Here is a 12,877-nt window from a genome sequence, read left to right on the forward strand (position 1 = left end):
AAGGATGTCTCATGATGATAGGCGTAAATTATATCTAGATGGTATAGTTAAAATAGGATCTCGTCTAGCAGCTTTTGGTCCATGAAACAGTATTATGTTTTCAAGAGTATTGATATGTTTTGTTGTTTACGTTTATTTAGTTTTCCTTTAAATTTGTAAGTTGTTTTAGTCATCAAATGTAAGACATGAATAGAAGTCTATGTTTTAATTAGTGAAGTCTTTTTGTAATTTGTGGATGGATTACATTTTGCTTTGTAATTGTTTGGTTCAAATTAATTCTATATTTATATGACTATTTAATTTTTAAATTCTAATATATATTATAGGTACAATATGATTATTATTTTATAAATTATATATATATATATATATATATATATATATATATATATATATATATATATATATATATATATATATATATATATATAATGAGATGATTCTAATTCGTGAATAGTTCGTTGATGAACTCCAAAAATCTAGCATATATTTATGAACAGAAAAAATCAACAGGAAACTATATGAATATATGGTTTTAGTTGTTGAATTGAAAAGTCATCAAAAAAATCGGATCTGAATTATTATATATATTAAGCAAAAAATGTACATAATATTATATCAAATAATAATGGAAAGTTTATATGAAGATAATATGAACAAGAAAACAAAAAGGATTTGTAAGATCTGTTCCAGATTATCTTATCATGATTCAAGGAATTGTCCCTATGGAAAAGGTATTAGTTGTGGGAATTCAAAGGAAAAGAGGTTATGTAAGTTTTGCAAAAGTTATGGTTTTCATGATCAAAGGAATTGTCCTTATCATAAATGATTAATATTTTTGAAAATGTTTATGATTCATTTGTTTTTATTGTAATAAAATTTTTGATAGTTTTAAAAGATTATGCCTCCTATGTAATAAATGAAGGTTCTCTGTTTAATTTTGATCATATGAACATTTAATTTTATCCGCTTATCTTTTACATGATTTTGTTGAAATACATATGTTCTGTTTGTTTAAATCAGTAAAAGAAGTTCATTATTTAATTTTTTTTGTCTATTTTTTTTTCTTTATAAGAGTTTTACAACATAATAGTATGAAATAGGTTCAAAATGATTAATTTTCGATTTTTTTTCATGTATTCTATTAAATTTATAGCAAATTGAATTAATTACGGTTCTGCCCTTTTTCAAAACTATTATTTTTTTGTTTCCATTTTTACATAAAGGGCAATATGGTCTTTTTTGAACCTGATGCAGGTGAATTGTTTTCATTACTTACAAAAAAGGTGCATTACACTTGGTATTAGAAAAAACTGGGTGAAAAAAACTACTTTGTATAGTATGATGCAGGTTCAAAATGACGAATTTGTAATATTTTTCATGTAATCTATTAAATTTATAGCAAATTGAGTAAATTATTGTTCTCCCCTTTTTCAAATTTGTTTTGTTTTTTTTTTGCATTTTGACAGAAAGAGCAATTACGTCCATTTTGACCCTGATGCAAGAGAGTTGTTTTCATTCTTTACAAAAAAGTTGCATTACACTTGATAGTAGGAAAAAATGGTAAAAAAAAAACAACTTTGTATAGAAAATATAATGTATGGGATATATGTATATAAATTTATGTTATATGAGTTTTACAACATAATAGTATGATGCAGAGTCAATGTGGACCAAAATACCCTTTATGTCATGTTTTCTACAAAACTTTGAAGTTAGAAAGGAAAAAAAAGTAATTAACTTTGAATAACATTTCTTTTTTGGCATATTGACATAAAGGACAATGTGGTCTATTTTAACATGGAAAACAACTTGGTCCATTTTGTCTCTGATGCATAGAAATTTTTTTCATTTAGAACTTATTCCAACGATTGAAATGGTGTATTACCCTTGGTTAAAGTACAATTAATCAAACAATTAATATATCAATCAAAATTGATGATTTCTTCCTGGTTCAAAAGTACATTGTCTATTTTGCATTTTCACATTAAAGTCATTTTTGTACATTTTGACATAAAAATCATTTTTGTCCATTTTTTTTCATTCTTGACCAAAAAGGTGCATTTCACTTGGTATTAGAAAGAAATGGAAAAGAAAATCAACTATGTGTAAAAATGGACCAAATTGCCCTTTAGGTCATGTAAAATGGATCAACATAAAAAATATGATTAGATGCAAGTTACACAACTTTGAAGTTACAAAGAATTAAAAATAAAATATCTTTACAACTCTTTTTTTTGCAATTTGACATAAAGGACAATTTGGTCGTTTTTAACATAAAGGGCAATTTGGTCGTTTTTAACATAAAGGGCAATTTGGTCCATTTTGACCCTGATGCATATAAATTGTTTTCATTTAAATTTTATTCCACCGAGTGAAATTGTGTATTATTCTTGGTTAAAATACAAGTAATCAAACACTTAATATATCAATCAAGATTGATGATTAAATTTTGATTTTTTTTTTCATGTATTATATTAAATTTATAGCAAATTGAATTAATTACGGTTCTGCCCTTTTTCAAAAAAGAAATTTTGTTTCCATTTTTACATAAAGGGCAATATGGTCCATTTTGATCCTGATGCAGGTGAATTGTTTTCACTACTTACAAAAAAAGGTGCATTAGACTTAGTATTAGAAAAAATTGAGAAAAAAACTACTTTGTATAGTATGATGTAGGTTCATAATGTCGAATTTGTAATATTTTTCATGTAGTCTATTAAATTTATAGCAAATTGAGTAAATTATTGTTCTGCCCTGTTTCAAAATTTTTCTTTTTCTTTTCTTTTTTGCATTTTGACAGAAAGAGCAATTACGTCCATTTTGAACCTGATGCAAGAGAGTTGTTTTCATTATGTACAAAAAAGTTGCATTACATTTGGTATTAGGAAAAAATTGGAAAAAAAAAATCAACTTTGTATAGAAAATATAATGTATGGGATATATGTATTAAATTTTATGTTATATGAGTTTTACAATATAATAGTATGATGCAGAGTCAATATGGACCAAATTACCCTTTATGTCATGTTTTCTACTCAACTTTGAAGTTAGAAAGGAAAAAAAGTAATCAACTTTGAATAACATTTATTTTTTGGCTTTTTGGCATAAAGGACAATGTGGTCCATTTTAACATGAAGGGCAATTTGGTCCATTTTGGCTTCGATGCATAAAATTGTTTTCATTCAGAACTTATTCCAACGATTGAAATGGTGTATTACCCTTGGTTAAAATACAATTAATCAAACAATTAATATATCAATCAAAATTGTTGATTTCTTCCTGGTTCAAAAGTTCATTGTCTATTTTGCATTTTCACATTAAAGTCAATTTTTACATTTTGACATAAAGGACATTTTTGTCCATTTTTGACCCTGATGGTGGTGAATTGTTTTCATTCTTTATTAAAAAGGTGCATTACATTTGGTTATTTTTCGACGATTCAAACACTTAATATATAAACAAAATAATACTTAATTTTCTCAAAAGATAAATTAAATAAACATATGACACATGGCTTGTTTATAAACATCTTAGAAAGTAGCAAACATAATCAAATTACATAAAGTTCTTCCATTCTAAAGTCATAACACATCAATTTTCTGCATACAACTACCATCTAGATTCAAAAACCCAAAACCCACATTTTCCCCCTGTTTGCTTCATCGACTTTCTTGTTTCCTTCTAGTTCTTGAGAAGCTTCACTTGGTGCTTTGTGTACTCTAAAGCTTCATGAAGTTTGTGCACATCGATCCATATCTTGAAGTTGTCAGACATGTTGATTCTAGCTTCCCATACATTCAGATTTGGATTTGAAACAACCAACTTGTACAGAAGAGTACACATATAACTGTTGGTTGCAATGTTCAAAGTATTTGGGAAGTAGATCGAAACAGTTTTAACAAAATGTTCAATATAAATTTCTTGACACAAAACAACCCATCATTTTTCACCTTTTCCACAAAATCAGAAATATCAAGAACATATTGAAGTTTGTTTAACCCAAAATCTAAAGGAGCATAAGTAACCAACGAGTAGCAGAATGTGTTGTGGAATTCGTAGCCTAAAAAGGAGATTATTTTCTGGAAAATCTGAATAGAGAAATTATTTATGTTGGTAAAATCAACATAGTCAATAATACCTCCTTCGTAAGATCTTTTTGGATTGTTGAAAAAATGTTCTCCATGATAGATTTTTATTGAGAAGTAACATTTGTTTTCAGTTCCTGATTGAATAAAAATAAAAATTAGATAAACATAAATATCATATGATATAAAGAAAAAAAAATCATATCATACAGCTCTTCTGGAAGTATATACTTTGATGAATCTCGGAAAATCCAGTTTTCACCATTAAAATCCATCGAATGCAAATCTTATAACTCTTTAGTTTTTTGATAACGGAAGAGGATGTGGAGGTGTTGGATATATAAGAAGTATTTGTAATCAAAAGAAATAATTGTAGTTTTTGAATATTGTTTTGGGTTGTCAATCACATTTATTGTTTTTGATATTGGCGGTTATGGAGGCTTAGATAATACTTTTACTTTATATTAGATAATCATTAGAATCGTTCAAATAGAAGATATTATATTATTTTCAATGACTCTTTTTATGTTATCTCTAATAATGACGGTTAGCTTTTGCATCATACTATCTATATATTCGATGCAATGTATAATGTTGGAAATATAATCAGTAATTAATATATTTTGGTATCCTTCAATTGTTAGATAATATTCTAATTACAATGACACTTTTTATATTATAACTAACCATATATTTTTTTTCTGATTAATAATTTTATTAATTAATTTATTAAAATATAGTATGTAATTTTTTTTGTATTGATGGATATATTAATATTCGAAAGAAGGGCAATTTTGTCCATTTTTCTCACGCACCAATCTTTTATATTGTGTGAAAATCCTTTTAAAAGTGAATTAATCAATGTAGTATTATAAAGGACAAAATCATCAATTTAATATAAAATTAATAAAATAAGTGAAATTAAGAAATTTTGCCCTTTTTTAATCAATAACTTATGATATTCGAATATTTAGGTTTTTTAATTTTTTTCAATTTATTTTTATTCATTTTTGTTTATTTTGTATTTTTTTTTGTCCTTTTGATATCTAATTTATAGATTACCTTTAAAAAGTGCAATTTTCTCCATTTTGCTCCTGCATCACTTTTTTATTTTTGATAGTGAATGAGTACAATACTTGTATTAAGGGCATTTTGGTCCATTTTGCAACTGCATTGTTATTTTATATTGGAAAACTCTTACAACATCAATTTTTTTAAAATTTTTAATACATAGATGAATATTTTTTCAATTTCTTACATTTTTTGTAATTTTTGTTTGCTTTTTTTATTTTTGCAAGATTTATACATTTTCATAAATTATTTAATTAAAGTTGATTTTTCAAATCATCCATTGATTTTCTTTAATTTATGTATAAATCCCTTTAAATGAAATTAAAATTCAATATTCTTTTCAATTTGGTTATTTAGCCCCTGCATGGGCAAAGTTGAATTATTTTTATTATTTTATAATTTCATAGACTAAAAGGATAATGATCTTTTTTTACAACATAAAGGTATAAAAATTCAAGTTTGTACATATTGCTCCTGCATTAAATCCTTAAAAATTAAGTACCACAATTTTATCTATCTATCGGTTATACATCACAACACACATGTTAAACCTTTTATTTTATTATACAATTTTTTTTTTCAGATTTTGTTTTTGATAAGAAAACATTTTGTATTTTAATTGAAGGGCATAATTGTCCTTTTGTAACAGAAACATCATTTTGATAACATAATAATCAATCATTGTAACACATTAATTTTTGTTTATTTTGTAATTTGTTTTTGTCCTTTTGATATCTAATTTATAGATTACCTTTAAAAAGTGCAATTTTCTCCATTTTGCCCCTGCATCACTTTTTTATTCATTTTTGATTATTTTGTATTTTTTTTGTCCGTTTGATAGTAATCGAGTACAATACTTGTATTAAGGGCATTTTGGTCCATTTTGCAACTGCATTGTTATTTTATATTGGAAAACTTTTACAACATCAATTTTTTTAAAAATTTTAATACATAGATGATTTTTTTTTCAATTTCTTACATTTTTTTAATTTTTGTTTGCTTTTTTTTATTTTTGCTAGATTTATACATTTTCATAAATTATTTAATTAAAGTTGATTTTTCAAATCATCCATTGATTTTCTTTAATTTATGTATAAATCCCTTTAAATGAAATTAAAATTCAATATTCTTTTCAATTTGGTTATTTAGCCCCTGCATGGGCAAAGTTGAATTATTTTTATTATTTTATAATTCCATAGACTAAAAGGATAATGATCTTTTTTTACAACATAAAGGTATAAAAAATTCAAGTTTGTACATATTGCTCCTGCATTAAATCCTTAAAAATGAAGTACCACAATTTTATCTATCTATCGGTTATACATCACAACACACATATTAAACCTTTTATTTTATTATACAAAACTTTTTTTTTCAGATTTTGTTTTTGATAAGAAAACATTTTGTATTTTGATTGAAGGGCATAATTGTCCTTTTGTAACAGAAACATCATTTTGATAACATAATAATCAAACATTGTAACACATTCAAATATATGAAACTAAAATTGCATGATTAAACAAATATCTGCAAAGATTTACCATAAGTTTACATAAGAAAATCATAATATAAAGTTTTCTACTGATGTTTTTTCAAAGGCATAAGGAATTTGGATGGATTGATGGGGCAATTTCTTTTATCATGATTGAAAAATTCATTACATCCTGTGAATTTTCGTTTAACCTTAAGAGATTTTTCAATTGCTTTTTCTGCAGAGCTTCACATTCTATTTCTCTTTCCGGAACCTTTAGTTCTTATCCCGCTAGGTGGCTCAATGTCAATTTCATTTGGAATGTGGAGTCCAACAACATTTTCAACAATTTCTTTTATTGGATTTGTATGTGGTTTAGTCACCACATTCTTTTCACACTCAATGCTTAATGTCTTCAAACTTTGTACCAGTTCTTGTAATTTCCCAAGATCATGAGCCACCGAATCAACACATTTCTCATAAAAATATGACGCCTCATGCAAAAGATTTGAAGTTTCAGTGTTGCCCACTCCCCATCTATGCAATATCTTTTGATAAGAAACATCCACAATGTTTTTTCTCCATCGATCAAGAATGTATTTTTCCGGTATATTGAAAATGTCATTGTCTAAGAGAACTCTAAAACAATGACAACAAAGAATTCCATAAAACTGGAAATGCTTACATGAACAGTGTATGGTCATATCTCCTTCATTAAAAAACACCTGCAATATTATTTGTTTTTTTTTTTATCAAAATTCATTTATAATAAAAACTTTAAAAAATAGAAATATAAAATAAATATAATGTTAAATAATTTTAAACCTTGAAATGGGGCCTTTCTCCAGTTTTGTGGTTCTTGTAAACTATTGTGCATTCTTGACTTTCATTCACAATTAAGGATGTCTTTTGGAAACATAAAGTGAATGCTTTTTTGATCTCCTTTTGTACTTTAATGACTGCCTCCCTAGTATAAATAGTGGATGCATGTTTTTCAATCTTCAATGGATAATCTGCAGAAATCATATGAGGAGTACCATCTCTTGTATATCCAATCTTTTTTGTTCATGACGTTGCTTTGCAATAGCAGTGTCAAAGTTAAACATAAAATTCACAAGTAAATTGGATGGGCTAGAGAAAACATTGAAGAAAGAATTTGAACTTTCAGATCGTGATGTTGTCTTCATAAGACCACACATAGGTATATCTCTAAAGTAAGAAGGAATCCATTTGTCTTTCTTATTATACATGTCATTTAACCATTTATTTTCTCTCAATTTGAATTTGTCCAGCATTAAGTTCCACTTACTCTCAAATTCTGCTGGTTCAAGATGTATGTTCCAAACAATTTTATGTAATTGTTTCTTGAAATCTGTATTTTCAACTACATCTGAACAAACCTGCAATTCCAATTATTAAGTTGTTAGTATACAATGTTAAATTTAAAAATTCTATTAACTACATAGTTAATAAGTAAATTACTTTGGCAGGTATTTTGTTCATGATGTGCCACATACATAACCTGTGTCTACATCCCTGAAACTCTTTTGAAATGGACGTGCATAAAGCCGGATCCATATCAGACAAAATCATGGAAGGAATTTTTCCATGTGCTTTAAGAAAAGCTCTTAACAACCATGTATATGACTCTATTGTTTCATCCGATAAGAGTCCAGCCCCAACATTGATTGTCTTGTCATGGTTGTTAATTGTGACATCCCCATTTTCACGGCCAGAAAAGACCGATTTTGTTTATGCTTTATAAAAATCAGAGTACCTCTTTTAATAAAAATGTTGCGGAATTTGTTCCCAGAAAAACATGATAAATACGTTATCAAAGCATTTCCGAAGAAATGTATTTTTTATTTATTTTAAAACATTGGGATGTCATCGTCAATACAGAAACATAAGCATAAACAGAACTTACATTCATTTACACTAGTGATCTACATCTCTTTTAAATCTCTCAGTGTAAAGTAGCTTCGTATCGACACCTGTGATACAATAAGCTGGAGTGGGTCAGGTTGGGAAACCTGGTGAGTACATAGGGTTTTCAACCCACAATAATATAATTATTATATTTAAACATCAAACAATCAACCCGATTACCCATCCCCGTTATCCTCTTTAATATTCCTTAAAGAATTATCTTAAGGGTCATCTCCTATATCATATTTACCTCTCATTTATTTTTACCTCACATTTCTGTATATGCTCGTTCCTAAGGCATGAATATGTAGTTACAACGTCGCCTGAACTCGTAATTCACAGTAAGGGTTAGAGTGTCATCACATGAATATACAGTCACAACATCACCTGGACTCGTAATTCATCACCTACAGGTTATAAGTCTGCTGGTGTTTCCACGGGTTGTCTAGAATAGTCCGTGGTCGCCATCTATACTATAGTAGATGACAAATCTCCAAATTGTCGGACAAGGTTATAGTATCTTTCATCCTACATCACCGATTCATCATCACCTATCCATCACCTAATTATCATCACCTTCCTATCATCACCTATCTCTCATCATTTTATTTCATCACACACCAACTATTTCATCTACCCATGTTTTATCCCAACATATTTGTAGATATAAAATAAATATATGTTTAAATCATTTAAAACATGTATAAAATCATTCATCCATCATAGACAGCAAGTATTCAGATAATATGCACACATAGCATGTAATTTATATAAAATACTTCATATCTATGTGTAAGATGAAAGGGACCATGCACTCACTTGAGAAGGTGGTGACTCGGCACTCGGACAGCACTTCGTTACTCTTAACACAATTTTCCTCGGACAAAACCTAGTATCATTACCACTAGAGTTTAGTCTAATATTCACCGAAACTAATTAATAGTCTAGCTATTATTACTATTATATAAGCGTTAAACGATACTTATATAACCCATAATTATAGCCCAAGTACTTATTATAAGGTCCTAATAACATTACTATATTAAAACATAAGCTATACTAAAGATAGGTTAGGCGTAGCTCACTTACAACAGATTTTATAGAAAACCGGACTTTGCTTGGAGCAGCGTTTCCGAACCGAAATACTCTTTTCTCGAGGCTTTGGGAGCCTCGGGGCTTCCTTCGGGTGCTAGGGGGTTTTCCTAGACTTTAGGGGGCTTAAGGAGGCTTAGAGAGAGATTCTAGAGAGAGAAAGAGAAGTTGGAAGGTGTGAGAAATGAGGATGCTCCGACACCCTTTTTATAGGCTGGAAATCACCCAAACTCGTCGAGTTTACCTCAAACTCGTCGAGTTTTATGGCCAGGTGTCACCATCTGGTGGCTAGCCTTGGGGAGGAAGCAACGGCCAGGATTTCGCCACGTCACCCGATTTCGCACAACAGCCTCCCGACTTAGAAAAATCATAACTCTCACATACGAGCTCCGTTTTCGACGTTATTTATATCCACATGTAGGTAAAAACAAGATCTACAACTTTCATTTTGACTTCGTTGGCTAATTCTCGACCGATCTTAAATTTAACAGTAGGAGGATATTAGACTGTTAAACGACCGCGAAGAATTCGTAACTCCTTCATACGGACTCCGTTTTCATCTGTCTTTTTATTGTTGAGTTCCTATTAATGAAATATTCAACTCTCATTTAGGTCACGTAGGCCAAAAACCGCTCGAACTAAAATTCGAGTTTCGGGCCGTGCACTGCGATTCCAAATCTTAGAAATTTCATAACTTCCTCATACGAGGTCAGATTTGGGCGTTCTTTTTTTTATGTTCTCGGTTTAACATATACTACAACTTTTGTTTAGATTACTAAGTCTAAAAATTCCTCTATTGTAAATTCACTATTTACGTCTCCCGGTGCCGTGCCGGTTTTGCTGTAAAACTTCGACGGGCCATAACTTCTTCGTTATAACTCGGATTTCGGCGTTCTTTATATGTACGGAACCCTTGTAACATATACTACCACTTGGTTAAGATTATTCCTTTTAAATAATCTTCCATCAAAAACTCATTTTTGATGCTCATTGTCTCTAAATTGACTAGCCCGGATCTACGGGCGTTACATTAATGGCAGTGAAAGGAACAAAAATCATATTGTACCTGTAATGTATCTTATATCATATAACTTAATTTTTAATATAAATATAAATATTATATTGAAATGTACCTATTGGTTCTGTAAGTTGCATCCATTGAAATCACATCAGAAAACTTAGAGTAATTTTCTTTAGCAGTTTCATCTGCCCAAAACATAGCATTTAGTACTTTATCATTTAGCTTATATTCAAAGTGGAAATTTGGATAATTATCTCTTCGAATTTGCAACTGGTCCACAACACATTGAGCATCATTAGGTCCAACTATATTCATATAATCTCTCCAGAAATTTTTGTAATCAATCTTGGATGCAGTTACGTTATCGTAGCCTCCTTTTAGACTTGCTTGTAACTTGTGTGCTTTTGTAGCTCCAATGTTTAAAGTAGAAGCTTTCACAATAAGTTCTTGATCACAAATTGTCAGCTTATGGCTTTTACTACAAATGCTTTGTTGATCAAAATCATTTAGTGGATGATTATGTACTGCTTGAAATTTGTATACTGTAAAAGTATTACTTTTATGATCTCTGTGAAAACCTATCATTGCCATGCATCCTGTTACCTTATGATAACTTTTTCTTTCTTTCTTTTTCAGATCTCTTGATGTCAATGTGTCAACACTTTTTTTCCTTGGTTGACCATACTTGTTGCACCTTATATGTTTTTTTTCGCAGAGTATAATCTCCATAATAAGTTGAAGTTCCCATTCTAATTCCAAGCCAGCAGCTTTCCCATACTTCCGATACGTTTCAATTGCTTCATTCAATGATGGAAAAGAATCTTTTTCCTTAGGAATCAATTCTTTTTCAACATTTGGATGATATAAATCGTCTCCTTCAGGATAAATTGGTTCTGTTTATATATGAAATTTGTAGTTATTCTAATAAAAATTTATTAATTTAATATTAAGGTTGAATGCTTGCCTGAATAATTTGTGATTAATGTTTCTGATTGATCACCTGAACAAAGATTGTATGATTCTGACTCATCAATGCTGAAATCAATTGATGATTGTATTTCTTTTTCAGCAGTTGGAACATAAAAATCGTCTCCATCTCCATAAAAAAATTCTGCGGTAAAAAATTATGCAATCTTATTGAATTTTTTTTTGTATCGTATCTGTTTTTATGTAATCATCAATATCTTCTTTAATTGAACATTGAATTAAAATAAGTATGCAGTTTTTTTGTAATAAAACTCTTTAATAATGTTTGATATTAATTCACGGAAGATCAATTGAAGTTAAATAACCTATTGTTTTTCAAATCAGATAAAAACATATTGAAAACTTGCCTGCATTATGATCGTTGAATACACTTTCTGATTTTTCAATTGTTAAGTTTTGATAATCACTTGTTGTCGATGTAAGAATATCTTCTTGAAAATTCATCTTTTTTCTTTCACTAAGATTTTTGTTTAGAGTATTTAGATTCATCAAGATTCGGTTATATTGAATTGGCGAATCATGGAGATGTTGGTTAATAGCCTTATTAACGGTTAATATGTTTTGCAGTTTATGATGAAGTAGTTATTAGTACGAATACATAGAAAACGTGTATTACAATATTTTTTAAGGGACATTTATACCCTTTATAATTTAGTTTAATGATTTAATAATAATAATAAAGGTTAATGATGTGTCATTTTCTGATTGGTTCTTGTATTTTCGCATCTTTTATGTATTTTTGCAATAACCTTCCCCTATATATATATATATATATATATATATATATATATATATATATATATATATATATATATATAGGCATAAGTTATTCTATTCAAAGTAATTATTGTGTTATTGTATGCATAACTGTGGGCCAATCAATTTTACTTATTTTAAGAAAGTGATTAATATATATTATTGAATTAAATGTAATTGAAAAATATCATCTAATTTAATTACAATGGTATTTTAGTCAATTAATATAGATTTAATAAAGGAAAATTACATATTTTAAGGGATCATAGATTCTATTAATTTTAAAAATCTGATTTTACGAATTATAACTATTTTAATTCGGACATTCTGACAGAATATGTTTATTTATTTAATTATTTACTCAAAAATAAAAATATTCTTGAACCATAAATAATAAAAATATTCTTGAACCTATTTCTTGATCATGACTTTAAGAACTTCTTGTAGAATAACAAATTCTTG

General features: G+C 28.3%; 1 protein-coding gene across 1 annotated transcript; it reads right to left on the reverse strand.

Annotated features, from left to right (window-relative positions):
- Positions 1 to 6,878: 6,878 nt before the first annotated feature.
- Positions 6,879 to 12,103, reverse strand: LOC145129187 (protein FAR1-RELATED SEQUENCE 5-like). The gene is made up of 6 exons (XM_079063913.1): positions 12,007 to 12,103; positions 11,673 to 11,783; positions 10,785 to 11,565; positions 10,681 to 10,717; positions 7,668 to 8,030; positions 6,879 to 7,355 (listed from the first exon to the last, which is right to left on the reverse strand). Exons 1-6 carry the CDS (start codon positions 12,101 to 12,103, stop codon positions 6,879 to 6,881), a joined length of 1,866 nt encoding a protein of 621 aa, XP_078920039.1.
- Positions 12,104 to 12,877: the final 774 nt, after the last annotated feature.

The sequence above is a fragment of the Lactuca virosa genome, chromosome 1, assembly GCF_052849685.1.
Source record: "Lactuca virosa cultivar CGN04683 chromosome 1, Lactuca_virosa_CGN04683_v6, whole genome shotgun sequence".
In the NCBI taxonomy this organism is placed as follows: domain Eukaryota; kingdom Viridiplantae; phylum Streptophyta; class Magnoliopsida; order Asterales; family Asteraceae; genus Lactuca; species Lactuca virosa.